A 20,855-nucleotide genomic window follows, 5' to 3' on the forward strand; every position below is an offset into this window, starting at 1 on the left:
ACACCTGAGTGGAGAGAGGCACTGCGAGAGTAAAATGTCTTTCCCGAGAACACAACACAACCAGACTGCCCGATCAAGAGTCCAGCGGGCTATCCGTTAGGCCACCACGGACGACATTAAAACCAAACAAACAAACAAACAAACAAACAAACAAACAAACCGTCAAATCAAGAAATGTTGGATTTTTTCCTTCTTATTCGATTCGTTACACTTCAGAGTGAAAAAAGCAGAAAACACCAGCAACGTGTATAACCTTGCCAGAGAAAATAGATATAAACACAGACCTGTATTATGCAGTATGATTTATAGCGATAATTGCTACTTGTTGTTTTTCTTTTTGTAGGCGCTGCTAAGCGAAAGTGTTTAGAGAATGGTGTATGGGGATATCCTGACTACGGAGGATGCACTAACAAAGAATTCAATCTACTGCAAGAAAAGGTTTGGCTGCATTACCATCTTTTTGTATTTGTGCTTTATAGAGGTTTGACTGTATTAATTAGCGTTTATCCTTTCGCTAGATGAATGGCCTGTTCAACTCATCCCGTCCCTCAAACGAAGAAATCTCCATGATTATTACTGAGCTCTCCTCTCTTACAAGGCCGAAGAAATATGATGCTGTGATGGCTGGAAATATCAAAATATCAACTCAAATATTACAAAGTGTTGTCGATTTCAACAAAAAGTTCTCCAATAGCCGTGAAGTTGTGTCATCAAACGTGGAGGCAAGTATATGGAATAAACTCGGTTGGCCCAAAAAACTTTAGTTTAGCCTTCAGGATTCTAACACCCTTGTACTTTGTAGATTATCGAGCGGGTTAGATGAATCAAATCCTGCATTGCGATTGGCTATCCGAGGGGGAAGATGGGATTATCTTGCCCGCTTGAGATTGCTCGACGTATCCTGGGCAAAAACTGCGTCCTGTACGCCAAACAATGAATCCTTTATTGACCAAACCTGGTCGATCAAGATGACTTTCACAGACATCGCTTGTTCTTTTTTTCTCCTGTTCATGGACCTAGCCTGAGAGTAGGCTCACGTTTGGGAAGCACACGTGCGCGTGAGCGGCGAAGCCGAGGCAGACTACTTCTTGGCTCGCGTGTGTGACTCAAGGGTGACTACGTCTCATGTACGTCCATATAAAACGGGCAAAAAAGAACTTGGAGAACATCCAGCGATCTCGAACTCCCGCCTGGTTTTCTTTAATACTAAAAACACGAAAACAGAGTGAAATACCGAAATGTTTGGAGTAAATTAGGTGATATCAGCTTTTTTGGTAATCGTCAGTTTTTCATTATGTGAATTCAATTCATGTGTAACAACCGCGAGATTGTACGTTTGCACGTCATCGTATACACAGCACAATAACCTTCGGCCTTACGAGTCTATTACACATAACTATTCTTGCCAGGCGTATTTTAATATTTTTGTTTTCTTTTATCAGGGATTTCTTCAGACTGTCAGCAACCTTTTTGATGAGAACAATTTAAGAGACTTTACTCAGCTTCAAAAGGTATACTTGGACTCTTTTTTGATCCTTTCAATTTTAGTATCCCCAGTTGACAATGTTTTGAAGTTCATTGTAAATTTAATTGTCGTAATTAGACAGACATTGATTCACGTTTACTGAGGTTGGCTAAAAATCCCGAAAGGATCGTAACAAATGGCCTGGCAGATAATCTGACGGATGCTATTGTTACTATTACTACCTATTCCGATTGGATTTTTACATATTTTACGGTACTAAGAAAAGATAAAGGGTAAGAGAGTATATTCCTAAGGTAATTCCCCTCAGGTTATGTTTAGACAACTTTCGGCTTCAGAAATCTAGGGAGGGTCTAGAAATAGCCAATCCTGTAATGCGAATTTTACTCACGCGGACAGCGTAGGCGGCTTTACACGCAATTTCACTCTTCAAGAAAACATTTACGCAACGCACAGGGTAACATTATCCATGTCTAAAAATAACTTGAGAGGATTGCCTTTAGAATAGGTCTTATACGAGGGATTAATTCCCTTACCCTTCTCCCTCTCTTAACTGCAATGTAATAGATAAGAACGGCATGATAATTACAGCGACCCAGTCATGTTAACGCAAGGACTGTCTATTAATTTAGTAGACACCAGTAGGACATCTTCATTAGATAGCAGCTACAATAAAGCTCATCCACCAAGGATTGCCTTCATTTGCATCTTCTTGAAGTCTGATTGTCACTTCTTGTTTCCAGACTGATAGCACTGCTACCGACTTAACCAAAATAACAGAAGACTATGGACTTCAAGCAGCTGCTGGACTAACGAAGGAAGATGATAAGCATATTTGGCTGCAAGATAACATAGGTACCTACACTTCTACAAGGAAACCCGAAAAGATCGCTTAAACATTAACTTGATATAGCGTAAATGCATAAGATTTGACTTTTCCGAGCATTTTTCGTGTACACCATCGTAACATGTAAAATGCTCGTAACATGATATGGTTTGTTGCACTTCTCTTTCCTACAGCAATGGAAGCAAAACTCGTCTCTAACAATGTCCAAGGTTCTCTGGTGTTTCCCAGCGATCAAGATGACACTCTATTGTCATCAATTTGGATAAAGAGTGGAAAACAGTACATAAAATTGCCTAAGGAATTGTTCAACAGAGAGAGCAGTCCATCCAGCAATGGTAAGACTTCGAACTTTCGATTTCCAGTCGTTACTGTTCCTTTTTTTTCTTTATTTCTTATATGACAGGCAAAAAAATCCTTCAATGTGATTGGCTGAGAGAAGGCCAATTTAACGTCAATTATTAATCTGCATTGCCGGGAAAATTAATATCGGCCAGCGTAATTTAGTCAGTCATATGATAAATAAGTAATCTCATGAAAGCCCGAGAAATTAAGGATTAACACTACTCGTGATATTTGCACTTGCCTTAAGACTTGGACAGTTTTGACAGGATTTTCAAATTTCACTCGTAGTTTTGATTCTTAATCGCATTCATGCGATGACCTATACTAATTCTGAAATAAACCTAACCTTTTTTTATTTCTCCAAATATCCAGGAACAAGAGTGACTAGCATTCTATTCAGAACATTAGCATCATTTTTGACACAAGAGAGGTACTACAAAGATCATTGTCATGTCTAACAAATCATATTTATGTAAAGATTATTTTAAGCTTTTTTGTGAATAAATCATTTTTTCTTCTCATTGCCTTCAGTGCATACGAGCAAGTTGGTAGGCAGTTCCAAATCGAGTCACGCATCATTTCAAGCTCAGTAAAGCCGCCTCCCGGTAAACTGGTTAAACCTGTTACTATTGTTTTTGGCGGTGTTAAGGTAATCAGTTTCTTTACTGGCTTAAGTCGTGATCGTTGAATAAAAAATTTAGTCTCAGAATAGATCAGAATACACTGCGTAAATTTTGTTAATGTCGAAAATTCCAAAATTCTAATAAAAGAGAGAAATCACTCGATAAAGCCCAAGTATATTACCCAAGTTTTTTTTAGACGTTTAAGCGAGGGCTATAACAATAAAGTGGGAGGCGCGGTTGCCTCATGGTTAGTGCGCTCTTTTCCGGATCAAGCGGTCCGGGTTTGAGCCCTGGCCGGGGACATTGCGTTGTGTTCTTGGGCAAGACACGTTACTCTCACAGTGCCTCTCTCCTCCCAGGTGTATAAATGGGTACCGGCGAACTTAATGCTGGGGGTAACCCTGCGATGGACTAGCATCCCATCCAGGGGGGAGTAGAAATACTCCTATGCTTCATGCTACAGAAACCGGGATAAGCTCCGGCCTGATGGGCCACTTGGCTCGTATGCAGACTTTACCTTATAACAATAAAGTATACAGTCAAGATACAGTTGGATGAATTTTTTCCTAAGACTTACTAGGGAACTTCATGGAAGATATTAGAAAGTCACCCCATTCGATGTTAGCCAAATATAGTAAGTCAAAGTGCATGCACGTCAAAAAGGCTTACATAAAAAAGGAAGTCAGGGAATCACTGAACAGTAAAATGTTGCCTTTTTTTCAACAGACGGATAATGGATCTGTGGTTTGTGTTTACTGGGATTATAATCTGTAAGTAATAACAGTTAAAATGTTGATGAAAAAAACATAAAGTTGAATTGTGGCTGCCAAATCTGCGTTGCAATAAGCCCTTTTTCCCCCAAGAAAGTGTAAACACTCAAGGGGATATAATATCCTAAACTGTGCGGTCGACCATTTTCGTATCCAACGCTTTGATCGCTGCCAAGAAAATGTCAAAATAAGACGCTTCGAGTGTTTGTGAGAACAACATTTTTACTATTTATTTTTTCAGAAATTCTCGAGGCGGGGGATGGTCCACAGATGGGTGTTGGCTTGCATCACGTAAAAACGAAACTGTAACTTGTGAGTGTGATCACTTGACGAACTTTGCGATTTTGATGGACACATCTGGGATATCCACTGTGAGTTGAGGCACATAGCATCTTAGAAGGCAGTAGTCTGAGTTATACAAAATAGTTATTTCTGCCTCATCCTTCCAGCTCAACAAGTCAGAACGTAACAATGGTTTTCGTAGCATGACGTGACTAGAGTATTATTGCGGGGAAGAGTAGGGTGAGGGGGCTTATTGTAAATCATATTGCAGATAGGGTACATTTAAGATGTTGTGGACTTGTTTAACGTTTTAGAGCTTTCAGCGACACCTTCTCACCAAACAGTTTTTTAAGAAGTAAGTGTGGTGGATGAATAACTTTGAAATTGAAAAGATACCTTGATACCATGATTTACTGCGGAGCACAAAATGCAGACACTGACTGGGTTCAAACCTCCCCCCGGACTCAAACCCCGTGCCTTTTAAAACCTCCATTATCTAAAACAAGAATTCAAAGAAGTATTATGGTACTTGGGAAGAACTTTCATAGGAATAATTCGGAACGCTATTTCCTCTCCATTGGTAATAATATTTGCTGATCAACTGGTTCACATATGAATTCTTCGCAGGAACACACAGGACACAGGAAAGCCTTGGAATATATCACACTGATCGGCTGTTCTCTTTCGCTGCTTGGAATTGTTATTACACTTATTCTTCACATGGTTTTATGGGGGTTAGTCGTCTGAGATAAACTTTGTATTTTTCTCAGTTTGACGTAGCGTGAAGTATTTGGTTTTCACGATGACAAGTTGTTGGTCTGTACCTATTATTTTGTTCTCGAGATATAACAAAAAAAGCCTCTTTAGAGCGAGTCATCAATAATTCTAAGAGATGTATTTTGCTCCACAAAACTTAAAAAATAACCACGAAGAAGTATCGTGAAAATAACTGCTAAAATCTTCAGTTTTTATCTTTTAAAATGCCCCATGAACACATCTGGATCAGTATGACTTGCATCTTTATTTGCACCGTTCAGTTATGTACAGTCAATTTACTAACCAGAGTCCTGTAATCATTGTAAATGTACCCGTTGTGTGCTTCATTGATGTACACATTATTTTTGTCTTACACGTAGAATTTTGAAGTCTCCAAAGACAGTGATTCACGTCAATTTGTGTCTCGCGCTTCTTACTGCGAATGTTCTTCTTTTGATTGGCTCAGTCGCCATAAAATACAAGGTAAGTTTCCATTCACTTGAATATAATTAACAGTTAAAGTTATCTGTTTAAAACTGGATATGATCAATGACTGTTAACAAAAGCCCGGATTCACGATGCTTCGAACATTAAAATAAAAATTTGCGGTGGAATGGGACTGGTGAAACATTGTAAACTTAAAAAGTAACGATGATCCGCTATTACCCATAATACGTTTCGGGTGGTGTGCGCTTTTTCGTTTCTCCGTTCTGTAAGGTTGTAGATAAAAGCGTTATTGAAGCGGAACACGACTCGAGATTCGACGACAAGAAGAAAAAGCAACCCTGAAACATCATGTCGACTATGTAGAATAAAATCACCCCACGGAAAATCGTTCCTGCCCTCGATAATGAGGTACAGAAACTCTTTAGGAGCTTCTGTTATGGCCCGACTTTACTTTGCCTTATATTCAGCGTTTTTTTTTTAATTTCTATTTTGTAGGTTCTTTGTACGGTTATCTCCAGTTCGCTGCACTTTTTCTTTCTAAGTGCCATGTTCTGGATGTTGGCTGAAGGATTACAGATTTATTCCTCTATTGTAAAAGTGTTTGGTGGTGAAAGGAAACTAAAGTTTTTCTACTTTCTTGGCTGGGGTAAGGTTTCTACTACCTGACGTTAAATGAATACACACGTCGATGGGGAGTCAGGGGAGTGGCTGATTCAAAAGTGACAAGATTTTAGATCGACTGAAACCTGAAAACCGTGTACTGATTTTGTTAAAAATTACTATTGAATTACACTGAAGTTAAAACAGAAGCATGATCATAAGCGATTCGAGCACAGAGGTTTTGATAAAGAGATAATTAGGATTTAAAGGTTTTAAACTGAAAAAGTCTATAAACAAATTCGGCTAAAAGCTAATTACAATTTTTCTCTCCAGCAAGTCACTTTTATTAAAATATCTTATTTTGTTTTGGGCGCATTTTGTGTTTGAGCAAAAGCGCCATTTTTACCAAAAATGCATTAAAATCACCCTGATAGTGCTCCTTTAAAAACTCTAAACTTTGTTTATTTAATTATAGTATTGCTTCTTCAATTGCAAAGCAGTGCTAAATTCACATAAAGTTTAAATTTAATAATTGAAAACAGTTACTTATTTCATAATCAACTTGTATATCTTTATTATTCACAGATGTTCATTTTCACTTGAAAGTGACTACTAAAGTAACTCAACTCGGGAGTGATAAATAATGTAGCAAGGAAAACTCTTATCGAATAAGCTTGGTCATAATCATGAATCAAAGATGTTTTAATATATTTTAAATAATTAACTCGTCGTTTATCTCGCAGGTGTCCCACTCATATTTGTAAGTATATGTTTAGCAATCACAAGAAGCAATGGATATGGAGGAGAAAAAACGTAAGTGGCATTCTATCGCAAACTACTGATGACAACTGATGAACGTAATTATGTATTCGCGGCATAAATCGTCGTAGCATTGATTTGTAATGTACATGCTGTGGTTCAATTTTGCCCTTGGTACAGTTAGATATCTCCCTTTGTTCTGGTGTATAGTAATATATATAATAATAATAATTAAAAAACAAAGGAAAAGACCAGATTGTACTGAGGGAAAAAGCGAACCACAGCAGTCACAGCATAGACATCAGATGTACTATAACAAATCTCCTCGAGCGTTCAGATCCAAGATGGAGGAAACCCTGATACAAGAGTGGTCCCCATTTTAGATTCCCTATATTAGGGCCCTAGTGAAGAAGTTTCCTACCCGCCCTCGAAAAAGCGCCTTCAGCTTTCAAGTTCGGACGTTTTCTGCTAAGTTGGTTCCATCTTTTATATTCATTCCCTTTTTTTTTTGTAGATGCTGGTTATCTATATCCTCTGGCCTGATTTGGACATTTATTGGTCCCTCTCTTACTATTGTGTTGGTAGGTTTTTCTATGTCAGTGTTTTATACGCCATCAAAATATTGCAAGGCAACATAACAGAATACAAAAACCTCTGTCTGTCAAAACTGTGTAGAGTGTGGCCTAAGCCAGAGATGTTTGTATGGAGCACAGTAACTACCTCCTCCCCGCTTCTCCCTCCTCCTCTTGGTATAGTGTGATAGCCCGCTCTATACCGGGGTTTAGGTATCTACAGTTTAAACCGGACGCGCTACATCGCTTGGACGCGAGACACTTCTAAAGGTGTACGGTAATCTTAATGTTACCAGTGACTAATTGTTAGTTTACTCTCTCTCATAGATAAACGGCATTATATCTGTACTGGTTTTACGAGCCATGATGACAAGTCACAAAATGATGGCTGCGGCAGACAAAGAAAAGATCAAGTAAGAAACAAACAGCAGCAGTAAATACGTTTGAACCGTTTGAATTCCGATAACCTGAAAGGACACCCTGATAAAAACTAAATCAAGGGTCTATCTATGCGAGTATCGTTGCAAAAAGAGTATAATTGTATGATTGATTAATTGATTGATAAGAAAATTGTATTGAAATCACACACAATTGTACCTGAGTGATTTTATATTACTACGAGGCTATACTTTGTGACTGAGTCCTTAAACTCAATGTTGCAATCCTGGTATAAACGATTTTTAGAGTGAATGGAAAAAACGTGGTTTTGAAATTAAATGGATGTGAATAATCGATAATAACTGGGTTTTCTTCAATAACGAATATCCTAAACTGCTATCCTCATAATAGAGGTAAATCCACAATCTCTAGAAAATATAACAGGACTAGAACGTTTAAAGAAGATTTCGTGACTAACAAAGCTACTCCTGTGTCCTGTACTTTATGTAACGTCTTTGTCACATACTCTTTTGGCTCTATTTGTTATATTAAAAAGTTAAGATGACCAATAAGGGCCGATTTTATATTTACCGAACAATAATTCAATAGGAATTCCTGTATCTACTCACAGCTCTGTCCTTTTTGCCATTTTAGGCGTGGTATAAAGTGTTCCATCGTACTCATTCCTCTACTTGGAATCACATGGGTGTTTGGTGTCCTGGCCTTTGATCAAGCTACAGTGGTCTTTCTTTATTTGTTTGCAATCTTAAACTCGCTTCAGGTTTGTTTATTCCAAACATCTTGATATCGATGACTTTTTTCAACAACACGCTTTCACCAGGCATTCTCTTGCTTGCATGCTCCAGTTTTATTAACCCACAATTCGGATTTGCTGAAGGAAATTAACAATCCCTCTTTTTATTTCCTTTGCAGGGCTTCTTTATATTTGTTTTCCACTGTATATTTGATCAACAGGTTTGTTACTTCATTGTTGGGTTTCAATTTAATACATAGTAGAACACTTTCCAAATTCTTGTAGAGATTCTCTCGTCACGGTCGAAGCCACACTTTTGTTCAGTTTAGATTTCGTTCTTTTCTCGGTCTTCACATCTAAAATGGCACAAATCAAGATGAGAATCTCAAACAATAAACAAAAAAATCAAAGGGGGGGGGGGAATATTTTGCTATTAGGTGAGAGACTTGCGTAAAACGCCCTTACGATATTACTTTTTCAACAATGTACCGACATGGCGGTGGTAATGGGTTTCATGCAGTTGCGGATCCAGACCTTGAGCTAAGATAGGAGGGGGGAGGGCCGGTTTTGTTTTGCTTGCCCTGTGGCTTTTCTTCCTTCTGTGATTTCTTTTTTTTGCCCACAATAAGGGGTAATAACGGATCTCTTATTCGTGAAGGTACTGAAACAGGGATGGCGCAGTGGTTAGAACGCTCGCCTTCTACCAATGTGGTCCGGGTTCGAATCAGTGACCCGGCGTGATAAGTGGGTTGAGTTTGTTGTTGGTTCTCGCCTTGCTCTGAGGATTTTTCTTCGGGCTCTCCTGTTTTTCTCCCTCCGCAAAATAAACTCTCTAAATTCCAATTCGATCTGGAAACAGTGGACAAAGAGCCTCTCCGAGGGATGTGCCACTGCAAATTCTCATTTCTTTCTTTCTTTCTTTCTTTCTTTCTTTCTTTCTTTCTTTCTTTCTTTCTCTCTCTCTCTCTCTCTTTTTCTTTCTTTCTTTCTGTCTGTCTGTCTGTCTGTCTGTCTCTCTTTCTTTCTTTATTTGTTTATTTATTTTATAATTCATTTCACTCTTAATTCGTGTCATTCGGATATAGTAACTCATTTTACGTTTTTAAGGTTCGGTCAGCGATTATTATGTGGAAAAGAAAACGTCAACGAACAAGCTATGCATCAGGGAAGGAAACAACTCAACAAAAGGTATTCACATTAGATAACGCTTTACCAGGTGATTCAGTGATGTGGAAAGTCTGTGACCGATAAACTTTTGGTAAACGAAGTTAGCTTGATATTGAATTAATTGCAGGTTACTGTTTTCAGGTCGAGTATCGCATGTTTCGACAACAGTTGACATAAATTTAGAAAATACTCTTCAAGAAAGCTCGGTAGAAACCGGAACCAGCACAAGCTGTTGACGTAATGATCACTGATGAAAGAAAATTTACATTTTCACGATCTAAAAACTTCCACTTGTGTTTCTATGAGGTGATAGTTGATGAGGCCGAAGAGCGGACGAACACTATCGCGTCATGTGATAAATTTAAACCAATAAGAATCGGAGAAAGTTTAGTGGTGAACTATAATGGCTGATATTGTGCGAGTAGCTCAGCCAATCAGATTGCAGCCTTTGTGTCATTACAATAGCAGAATTCTAGCTACTAAAACTCAATAAAGACATGTTTGGTTAGATAACAACATCTACCTTAAATTATTTGAAATCTTGGCATTACATCGAAAACTGAGCTTGACTATCTTGGTCAATCATATACCATTGAACAGCTCGTATCAAAAATCTATATTTTGTATATACTGTATATGAAAGAACCCCTGACCCTGTACACCCCAAATATTCATATTTTAAAGTGAATAAAAAAACCTATATTTTGGATATGGAAACAAAGCAAAAGAAGCGCCATTAATTTTAGTTTATTTTAAAAAATATCAGCTATTTTGCTTTTAACGGTATCTTGCACTGTCCATAAACATACCCGGGTAAGCGCCTACAGTATCCATTTAGATCAAGTTATCTTTTTGTGTCGCTTGATTTTAAAATGTTTACCTTTTTCGCTGTAGAGTAATCGAATCAGCAACAGCTTAACTACTGAGAGGTTACCAAGCCATGGCATTAAAATGTCTGATTTGACGAAGCAAGAAGATAAAGGATGTGGCGGACAAAATGGAAAGGTAAATGACACGTATAGATGTGGGTAACATTGTTATAACGCTTGGCCAAAATCCAGTCTTATTTAACAACAAATTATTTTGCTAAAACCCCGAGAATCTTCCTGTTGTTCCCATAAGAGTTATTTACCTTGGAGTAGTTTATAAAAGTAAAAATTATGGAACGAGCCACATTACCCATCATTTTGTACTGTTCAGTTCTACACATGTTCTTTGCCAAATACTTGGAAGGCAAATCATGCACGGGCTGTACATTTCAGTAGAAGGGGTAGCAAATCTATTTATACGGATATTGGTTTGAAATTTCAAATAATTCAAACACAAAACAAATCTTCTCGAAGCAGAAACCAAAAAAAATGTATTTCTGTATTAAGTATCACAAAATTGCTACCACATGGTTATGATGCTAAATTGCCGTCTCGTGAACTCATGTAGTCAAATTCTAAGCCACCAACTGTCGTGCAAGGTTCCACGGGGTTGTACTGTGTAGGACAGTGGACGGCTGTCAGTAGTTTAAATAAAATGGGCATGTCTACGATGATAGCTGACATTATTTTGTTTACCTTTCTTTCTATTCAGGGTCCAAGTGAATGGCAGATTAGTAAAGCAACTTAAATTTAATTTATAAACGGGACAGTTGTCGAGAAAAAAGAATTACAATTAAAAGGATCTCATATCATGACCTTTATACCCATTATCTTGTGGATGCTAGGAATGTTTCTGCTGAATGTTATGTACCAGCCAAAGGCTACGCGAAACTGGAAGTCATGAAGTTGTTCGTCTCGCAACAACGAAAGTAGGCTCGATTTCCGCCGCTCTCTCGAGTCCGGTCTACGTTCCTCCCAGAGAGGAGCGCGGGCTCCTTACCCGAACAGCGGCTAGTAATGGAGCCTACAACGAAAGTTGAGAATTTGTTTTCAAGAAATAGTTTATAGTTTTGAATCTTCTGCAATAAAGACGTTTTAAAAATGCTTAAAAGAATGTTGTTGAATAAGTATATTTAAGTAAATCTAGAATTAATTTAGAAGAAAACGTTTTCCAGCTGAGTCTCTTGACTTTTGTGAAGTTCTTAGATTGATGACTTCGCTGTTAATTTATTGATGTTGACTACACAGTCAAACACTTTGTTGATCTTATAAACATCAGTGAGGTAATAGCCGCTTAACTTTCATGTTTTCAGAAGGATTGTAAATACTGTAACATAATTGGAAAATAAATTATGAGAAACTGAGAACGCAGACTTTGTAATTTTCTTCTTTTTTACTGTCTTCTGTCTCATATTAATTTGAAGCTTTAGTGCAATCAAAATATCGTTGCCATAGTTAAACGTATCTTTAATGTCTGTTTTAAGTTTCAAGTGTGTATTTCCCCGATTTTTTGGTGTTATTAATAAGGTGAGAGCATTCACGGTATATATATCATATTAGATGTTTTGGTGTGTAATATCGCTGTATATTTTTACGAGTTGTGCCGTGTTTTGACGAGCCCGTAGGACGAGTCAAAATACAAACAACGAGTACAAACATAAAGCGATACTACACACCAAAACATCTGATAAGAGATTTATTATCCAACTGTTGTAGTCAATAAAGTAATCAGTCAAAGAGGGAGAGTGTGACAGTTTTGCGTGCGCGCGCCGACCTGTCCGGCAAACAGGTTTTCTACTGTACAAATAACTGTACAATATCGCTGTATATTTGTATGGTTATTTGGAAGGTATTCGCTGCAGTTGGATAATAATAAACAGTATAATGTCGATATCTCTTCACGATAGATCAATAGATTCTTCAAAATAGATCGATAGATACTTTCATTTAATCAGGGTTTCTCAGTTACTGTTTACAAAGTAAACAGATATCACAAAAGGCCCGCACAATGAAATGATGATAATAAAAAACAATAACGATAAAATATGTCTGATAAGTTTTAAAATAATAAGAAAGATAAGTTAGAAATAAGTTCAAAATAATAAGTTAAAAGTAATAAGAAATAATCTAGCCCCGGGAATCTTGCTAGCCAAATACAACTCTGAACATTACTCTAAAAAGCACACATAAACATTAGCTTTTATTTGGCACGAAAATATGCTATTTGTCCGCCAACATTATCTGTTCCGAAAAAACAAAACCCTGAGCTTCGACAAAAACAGAACGTCCTAGGAAAAATATCCGAGCATAAGTCGAATGGAGGCTAATGTGTTTGTTATACTTCGAATACTTTTTTGCAACATGCGAAGTCTATGAAAATTGAGGAATATCACTCGGACATTCCCCAGTTTTAGCTGATACATATTCAGTCACGTGACACGTTTAGACTACACGACGTGCTCGCGAAAATATCTGCTGGTAATAGACGATAAAAAGGGGTTGAAAAAGTATATCCAAGGGAAAGTGAGTGGCGCTCGAGATAACCGGGTTCGAGATAGCGAGGTTCTACTGTACTCATATGATGCCCGAGGAGGACTTGTGACAATGGCCAAGAGGTGGCTAGCGGCTTCAAGTTTTGGACCGTAGCTGATCATCATTTTGGAGCGAACCAATGCCCTAATGTTCAGCCTTGAATGTCTGTACTGAAGTGCGACAAAAAATAACAATAACACCCTGAGAAGATTTACTAGATTTCGCTTAACGTGGTCCGTTAAGGCTGATAACTCTCTAAACAAAATATTTGAAACCGTCATAGGGCCACCTTACTAATAATACCGAATCTTTTCGTAACGCAAAGACTTCTCGCTTTCAAAATTTTTAAATGGAGAATTTCTTGGATTTTTAGACTGATTTTGGTCATCTCATCTGACGGCTTCCAAGGTACTTAAGTTAACAACTTTTGCGGGATTAGAAAGTTCCCCAAACAACAAACAGGGATTCCTGGATTATCCCCACCCTTGTCGTGGCGCTTATAGTCACCGCCCCGGTGAGTCCTGGGATTTCTCAGCCTGTTTGTCAGCTGAGCGGCAGTGTTGAACAGAAAACACGTGTAGCGAATTCCGAGGCGTTCGTGTGCTGCTGCTGCTGCTGCTGCTGGGTGCTACTGGCTATTACTCTGGAGTATGAAAAGGTGAGACGAATGAAGTGTTTTGCTATGCTGGTGTTTTTTCATGTCTGTTTTTTTTTTTTTTGCAAAATGCGGCCGAGCGTGACTTCACTTCAGGCTTCTTGTTTGTTCGAAAGGCTTACGGTACTTTGCGAAACGAAACGAAACGAAACGGTACTTTGCGAAATGGTACTTTGCGAAACGGTACTTTGCGAAATGGTACTTTGCGAAACGAAAATATTGTAAAAATAATGAATGGGGCAAATAAACATTGATTGCAAAACAGGTGTAAGTCGATCCAGGTTTGCGTGATGCCTGACAGGAAATGAAGAGTCTTTTCTAATTTAAGCATGAAGTTATCCATAGAATAGAACAGTCGGTGCGGCATTTTAGTTGGGAAATTTGCGTAAACGGTAAGCAGCTCTTTTAATTAGCAAAACACAGATCTCTCAAACAGACACTTGGAAAACGAAACGTAGACCACTCGAAAATGCGTATAATCTTTGCAAAGAATTTCAAATTTCTTATAAACGCTACTAGAAATATGCTTTAGTGACGTGATAGCAAAAATTTATATTAGCGTCACAATAAAGGACGCAAGTAAGCAACATGTTCACGGTAAATTTCATATTTTGTCCCTCAAAAGCAAATTCATGGAGACTTAAAAGGATATCTTGCAACAGAAATGAGCCTGAACAATGCATAAACACATGGCAAACTACAGAGGTGTCAACCTCAACGAGTCGACATGCAGATAACAGCGGAAACCACGCAGACCTATGACCTATAAAAAAATTTGCCAGAGCACGATCTAACGGCTCAACTCCACTTAAAATTCCTCCTTATTGCACAACATGAAGTGCCCTTCATGAACACGAGTGAAGCGGCAAGAAAGGTCGAGTGACCGAACAGAGAACGGCAAATGTACAAATGTCACGAACCGTAGAAGTCGTGTAGGCTAGTCAACCCCATTTTACACTGAGTCATTTCTATTTTAAGCATGAAGCATGAATAGCGCATTTTCTTTGAAGTGCTGGAATTATCTTCGCAGAATTCAACATTCATAGTCCAGCGGGTCCCCTCCTTGACTGAAGGTCTGGATCCGCCGCTGGCGTTTGACCTTGTATCGTATATAATATATCGTATATCGTATATCACGCTACAAGGTAACGCAACTTTTGGGGAGTGTCTTGCTTGAAAGGTCTCTCCTGTTCCAAACTCCAATCGCACTCTTAAAGCCAACAAAAAACGCAAATTTCCCAGCTAAAATGCTGCACCGACTGTTACATTCTATGTAGAGATCTGCGGCAGGATAACTTCATGCTTAAATTAGAAATGACTCTTCATTTCCTGTCAGGTATCACATTTATCCGTCACGCAAACCTGACTTATACCTGACTTATACCTGACTTATACCTGACTTATTGACTTATCCCTGTTTTGTCTTTCCGCCTAGCTCATGAAAATTAAATGCGGACTTCACACTGAACTCGGACCCAAATTTTAATTTAGGCATAGCGAGGTAAAGCCAATAGCCAGTAGCGCAAAACTACGGCGAAAATATTGTGAAGCCATGTGAAGTGTTTGTTTCTTATGTGAACTCGTAATAGTCTCGACACCACATCGTCTCTCATCGTCTCTGTCTTTCACGGCCTATGTTTCGCAAAGTACCGTTTCGCAAAGTACCGTTTCGCAAAGTACCATTTCACAAAGTACCATTTCGTTTCGTTTCGTTTCGCAAAGTACTGTAAGCCTGTTCGAAAGTCTTCTTTCAAGTCTCTTTCTACGATGTTTAGGACTGCTTCGGTCTTAAAGTACCACATGAAAAGCGAACATTTTATTTGCGTCTCCTCAAATTATTTATGTGACCTTCAATTAGCCCTGAAATGAAAAAGTCGTTGACGCTTGCCGGAGCGGGTATAGAAGGGCAATGGTGAAGGTGAAGGTGAAGGGTAGAAAGCACATGTGAAAGGCTATCAAGTGTGAAGGTTGACAGCTAACTTGTTACAGGAAAGTTTTAACATTTACTTGGCAGTGTCGCTTTGTAACTGGGTCAGGGGTAGACTCCAGTTTGTGTGCTTCCTTTATCTGTTTTTTTTTTTTTTACGGTTACCGTATACCTTCATAGCACCTTTGGAGGTGTCTCGCGATCATCTCCAAGAGATGTAGCGCGACCTGTTTAAACTATAGATATCTAAACCCCTACATCAAATTAAAGGTTATAGAGCTAGCTGTCACAATAGGGAATTTGCTCGTTTGTCCTCAAATTTGGACAGTATGACACGTACCTAACAAAAAGGTGTCTGCGAATTTTTTATTTCCAAATATTTTATCTCCGAGAGCGATTTTTCATGGGTCAGTCCATATTTTTTTAATCCTACATGTATTGTAGAAATGTTCGGTAACTTTTCACTGAAATCCCAGACAACATATAGTGCTTTGGGTCCGGAAACTGAGGAACAAATTTAAAGAAGCGAAAAACAAACTTTGCTTTGACTTAAAGCTTTCAGAAGGTAATTTAGACACTTGCATTTGAGGTCATCAAAAACTTGACAAATTTCAAAATTCTTGGTATAGTTTGATAGCCAGCTCTATAAGCTTTAATCTGATATGGGGGTTTAGGTATCTACAGTTTAAACCGGACACACTACATCACTTGGATGTGAGACACCTCTGAAGGTATGCAGTAACCCTAAAATATGATCAAATACTAGATATTATTAATTGTTATTACTATATCTAATTATTTTGTTATTTGCATTTTAGATTAATTTCACAGGACAATTAAGAGCCCTGACTGTACATGGGTATGTATTATAATATTGTGTTATTTCACATTGGGGCAGATGCTGGGATAGGTAAGAATGCCTGCCATTTTCCGAGACCTATATTAATTCTTTGATCACCCCACAGTAAAAGTGGATTTTTATCCTATATTTAAGCTGCTGATTGTGTGAAATATCCATTTTAAACATGCAAAAGTGATTTTAAAACCTGTTGAAACTTGGATTTGATTGTGATTTTTACTCTATTTTACATTAGTTACTGAGGACTTCCCTGAAAACCACGCATTGTGATGAGAGCTTCCTCCATAAAAATTATTATTTATTATTATTATTATTATTAATAATGGTAATAGGACTGAGTGGAGTCCAATTCGGTCTGCAATCATACGAGTGATTAACAAAATCGGATGACTGCGAAGAGGGTGTCCGATTTGTTAATCACGAGTATGATTACAGACTGAATTGGACGACACGATGTCCTGTTACCAATTAATCAAAACTATGACAAAATTCGAGAAATGAACAAACCATCGATTGAGCGCTGAATGATTAAATGTCGTTACGAATGCTGAAAAACACAGCAGTTTACTCAACATAGTGCACCGCAACAGCATGTGCAAAATGACGCCTACTGTCCAGTTACAAACATGACGCGTACACTGTCCAATTAATGCTCAAAGTGGGCTGCTGATAGCCAATCACGTTTGAGAATTTTGTTATAGTTTTGATTATTATTATTATTATTATTATTGTAAGTAATAGTAATTGGACTGAATGGAGTACAATTCAGTACAATTGTTTGACATGAGGTCTAATTACTGATTAATTGTATCAATAACAAATTTCGGAATTAAAAATGTCTTTTCGGAAGTTCTTTTGAGCGAAAACGTCTGTAGCACTTTTCATAAGTTTTGAAAACTGTAGGAAACATTGTGAAGGAAGCCATTAAAGTGCGCATAATTGATGTCAAAATCACGAGGGTATCCAATTATAGGTATCCAGTTACAAAAAGTTCAAATTGGATACCCGTAATTGGACACCCACGGGATCGTGCGCTAATTAAGTGACAAATAGGCATGCGGAGAACCAATCATGATTGAGAATTTTGTTATAGCTATGATTATTATAATTATAATTATAATTATTATTATTATTATTATTATTATTATTATAAAAATTGTTTTGAACATATAAGTTTGACCAAAAATTAACTTTCACCTGTCTCAGGTATGCAAATGCCTGGCATTAAAATTATTGTTAAAAATGCCTTTTAAAAGTGTCCTAACTGTATATTCTTAAAACTTTGTTAAACAAAGATTGTAGGTCAAAAGCCTATCTATATCTAGTGTTTTTTCCTGGGTGGAGGGATTGGCAGGGTTACTGCCTTAAATGGGCTTTAAAGGTAGGAGTTTTGATAACCTGGGATCAGGCAGTTTTTTTGGCAAACAGGGGAAGAGGAAGAAAGAACGCCTGATACATTTACTTCATGAGTTGTCTGCTGCCCTTCATTGCTTACCTGTCAACAGCGATGTTATCTTCTGTCATGCTATAAATGTGAGCCAATCAGATTTTACTGGAAATTCATGTGATCGGTTGGAGGTGCGAAAGTGACAAAGCGCAATGTACATTCCATGCAAGAGGAATAGTGTGTTGAGATGTCTCTTAATTACGTTTAGAGACAAAACTCTCATTGAACAAATTGGTGTAACATCAGAATCTTTTTTATTAGGAGTATCTGAAAAGTGTGGGAATAAGCAAGTTAGGTTTTGACCATTTTGGTCTGAAATTAATAGGGTATGTTTGTCACTCTGGCTTGGCATTGGGTATTCTGTTTACAAGGAACTATCTTTTCCTCATCAACATTGGCAGAATTGTAACCCTTCTCAGATGTTTACGCAAATGGAAGGCAATTCTAATTTAATAATTGCTGCGGTCATACATATATTAGAGCTGTGTACAGATTTTAAAGAAATGAAATGGGGTATTGATTTTTTGCTCAGATAGTGAGGTTCAAAGTAATAAGGGTGTGATAATAAAGTGTGCATGTACAATTAACCAAGTGACAAGGCGTTCATGGAAAGGTTGTGACTGTTAAGGTCTTGACAGCATGTATACAGACGATAGATGTTAGCTGTTCCATTACATGGAAAATATTGGATTGGCAATAAAGCATTATGTTAGCTGATTTTATTGTTCAGTGCTCCTGGCTGGCTTAGTCATGAAAGTTACTCCAATTGATGGCTGTTCTGCTTATGTCCTGAGGACAGAGGGGGCGTGCCCAGATTTTTGTGTTGAAATTATAACCAGAGTCTTTCATTTGCTAGTGTACTGTGTTCATTGTGTTGTCCATAAGGAGAGAGGTTGCATGTCTTTTCACAGATATTTTTTCGCCCTTTTTTCTGAATTTTCTGAATCTGTCCTTGAAAACTGACACTGGAATGAGTTAACATTCTGTAGAAATAAAATGCAAAAAATAGAAAAAATGATTCAAATATGTAAATAATTGTGGGAAATAAGCTTCATGTAGCCCCTAACACAGTTACTCTCACAGTCAATGGTACAATTTTTTTTAAAATTATTCTTATTGTTATTGTTAATTTACAAACACAATATACTTTATTATTAGGAAAAACTAAACAAAATAAAGAGGAAAATAGTAATATTACAGCACAATACTTACTTACAGTACAGTATGATAGTTGAGACTACTTACATTGTACCTTGTTTAGTTTACATAGCTAAAACAATACAGTTTGTAAATGTCCAGTTTTTTGTTTTCTTTTAAAGTTTCAAACAAAAGGCAGTTCTACTAACGCTGAACTTGCTACATGTACAGTATGATAAGCATTTTACTGACCAAGAAAAACATGAACACTGTTTACAGTACATCGTTTACATGTACTTAGTGAATGAAAAAAACAAATAATATGTTGAATTTAATTAATTTTAATTTTTCTTTTAGAAGTATGAGAAAACTGTCAAAAGAGAGCTTTTTAATCATGTAGGCAGCTGCAGTGTATATAAAATTTTCAATTAGAAGCACTTAGTTCAAAGAATATCTATGTTCCGTTTTGTCAAAAACACCACATAAAATCATACCATTTGATAGTGTTAGTTGCTATTTCAGTTTATTTGTCCCCCAGTTTTGAAAGGTCTTCCAAAAGGCTATAACGGAAGAGCAGCGTAAGAGCATACGATCTAGGGGGTGTGTATCAGCTAAGCATTGAGGACATACACTGTTGTCAGACATTTTGGCTCTAAAAAGAGACATTTTAGTTGGGAGAATGTTGTGTATAATCGTATACTGAAACATTGATACTTTAACCTCATACTTGATCTGGAAAGGTAATTCGTACACTTCTGGGATGGTTTTGGGAGAGAAACCAGGTTTTAAGATCTTATTTTCAGCGGTAGGTGGTACGAAGAATTTCTTCAACAGCAAGTTGTACACATATTTGGTGGAAATGGTTTCTTCTTTTTGGTCACTTTCTGGGCATCACAAAGGAGGATTTTTAGATGCTAACCTTCAAGAAGTTGATATAGAATCAATAAGACAAAAGTAGGGGGTGAAGGGCATTTTGAGCTTAAACTTCTAACAAAAGGTTTTAAAGGACAGGAAGTTACCGTCTTCTTGAAGGAGATCTTGGATTTTTATTATATTTTGGTCAAACCAACCTTTGTAGAATACCGGTTTACCATTAATTAAAATTAATGGGACAATGTGAGATTAAGGTTACCCGGAAAGCCGTAGAAAAATTTCAAACCTTATGATTACAGAGCTGTTTTATTCACATATTCTTAGTACATGTGTATGAATAATAATAATGATAACGATAACGATAATGATAATAGTAATAGTAATAATAGTAATAATACTAATACTAATATTACTACTACTACTACTACTACTGCCACTGCCACTGCCACTGCCACTGCCACTGCCACTGCCACTGCCACTGCCACTGCCACTGCCACTGCCACTGCCACTGCCACTGCCACTGCCACTGCCACTGCCACTGCCACTGCCACTGCCACTGCCACTGCCACTGCCACTGCCACTGCCACTGCCACTGCCACTGCCACTGCCACTGCCACTGCCACTGCCACTGCCACTGCCACTGCCACTGCCACTGCCACTGCCACTGCCACTGCCACTGCCACTGCCACTGCCACTGCCACTGCCACTGCCACTGCCACTGCCACTGCCACTGCCACTGCTACTACTCTTACTGCTACTACTACTCTTACTACTAC

General features: G+C 37.8%; 1 protein-coding gene across 1 annotated transcript in view; it reads left to right on the top strand.

Annotated features, from left to right (window-relative positions):
* Positions 1-12,016, top strand: part of LOC145463072 (uncharacterized) — a 35,233-nt gene extending 23,217 nt beyond the window's left edge. Inside the window, exons 13-32 of the mRNA XM_081446816.1 lie at positions 344-438; positions 519-722; positions 1,443-1,511; positions 2,227-2,338; positions 2,504-2,665; positions 3,045-3,102; positions 3,204-3,321; positions 4,022-4,065; positions 4,307-4,436; positions 4,975-5,081; positions 5,484-5,586; positions 6,046-6,196; positions 6,894-6,963; positions 7,424-7,490; positions 7,809-7,894; positions 8,514-8,640; positions 8,793-8,834; positions 9,721-9,801; positions 10,675-10,785; positions 11,362-12,016. Of these exons, the coding sequence (XP_081302942.1) occupies positions 344-438; positions 519-722; positions 1,443-1,511; positions 2,227-2,338; positions 2,504-2,665; positions 3,045-3,102; positions 3,204-3,321; positions 4,022-4,065; positions 4,307-4,436; positions 4,975-5,081; positions 5,484-5,586; positions 6,046-6,196; positions 6,894-6,963; positions 7,424-7,490; positions 7,809-7,894; positions 8,514-8,640; positions 8,793-8,834; positions 9,721-9,801; positions 10,675-10,785; positions 11,362-11,397 (1,973 nt within the window). The 3' untranslated portion in view covers positions 11,398-12,016. The remainder of the gene's footprint in view (positions 1-343; positions 439-518; positions 723-1,442; positions 1,512-2,226; positions 2,339-2,503; positions 2,666-3,044; positions 3,103-3,203; positions 3,322-4,021; positions 4,066-4,306; positions 4,437-4,974; positions 5,082-5,483; positions 5,587-6,045; positions 6,197-6,893; positions 6,964-7,423; positions 7,491-7,808; positions 7,895-8,513; positions 8,641-8,792; positions 8,835-9,720; positions 9,802-10,674; positions 10,786-11,361) is intronic.
* Positions 12,017-20,855: the final 8,839 nt, after the last annotated feature.

The sequence above is a fragment of the Orbicella franksi genome, chromosome 1 (genome assembly GCF_964199315.1).
Source record: "Orbicella franksi chromosome 1, jaOrbFran1.1, whole genome shotgun sequence".
Lineage (NCBI taxonomy): Eukaryota > Metazoa > Cnidaria > Anthozoa > Scleractinia > Merulinidae > Orbicella > Orbicella franksi.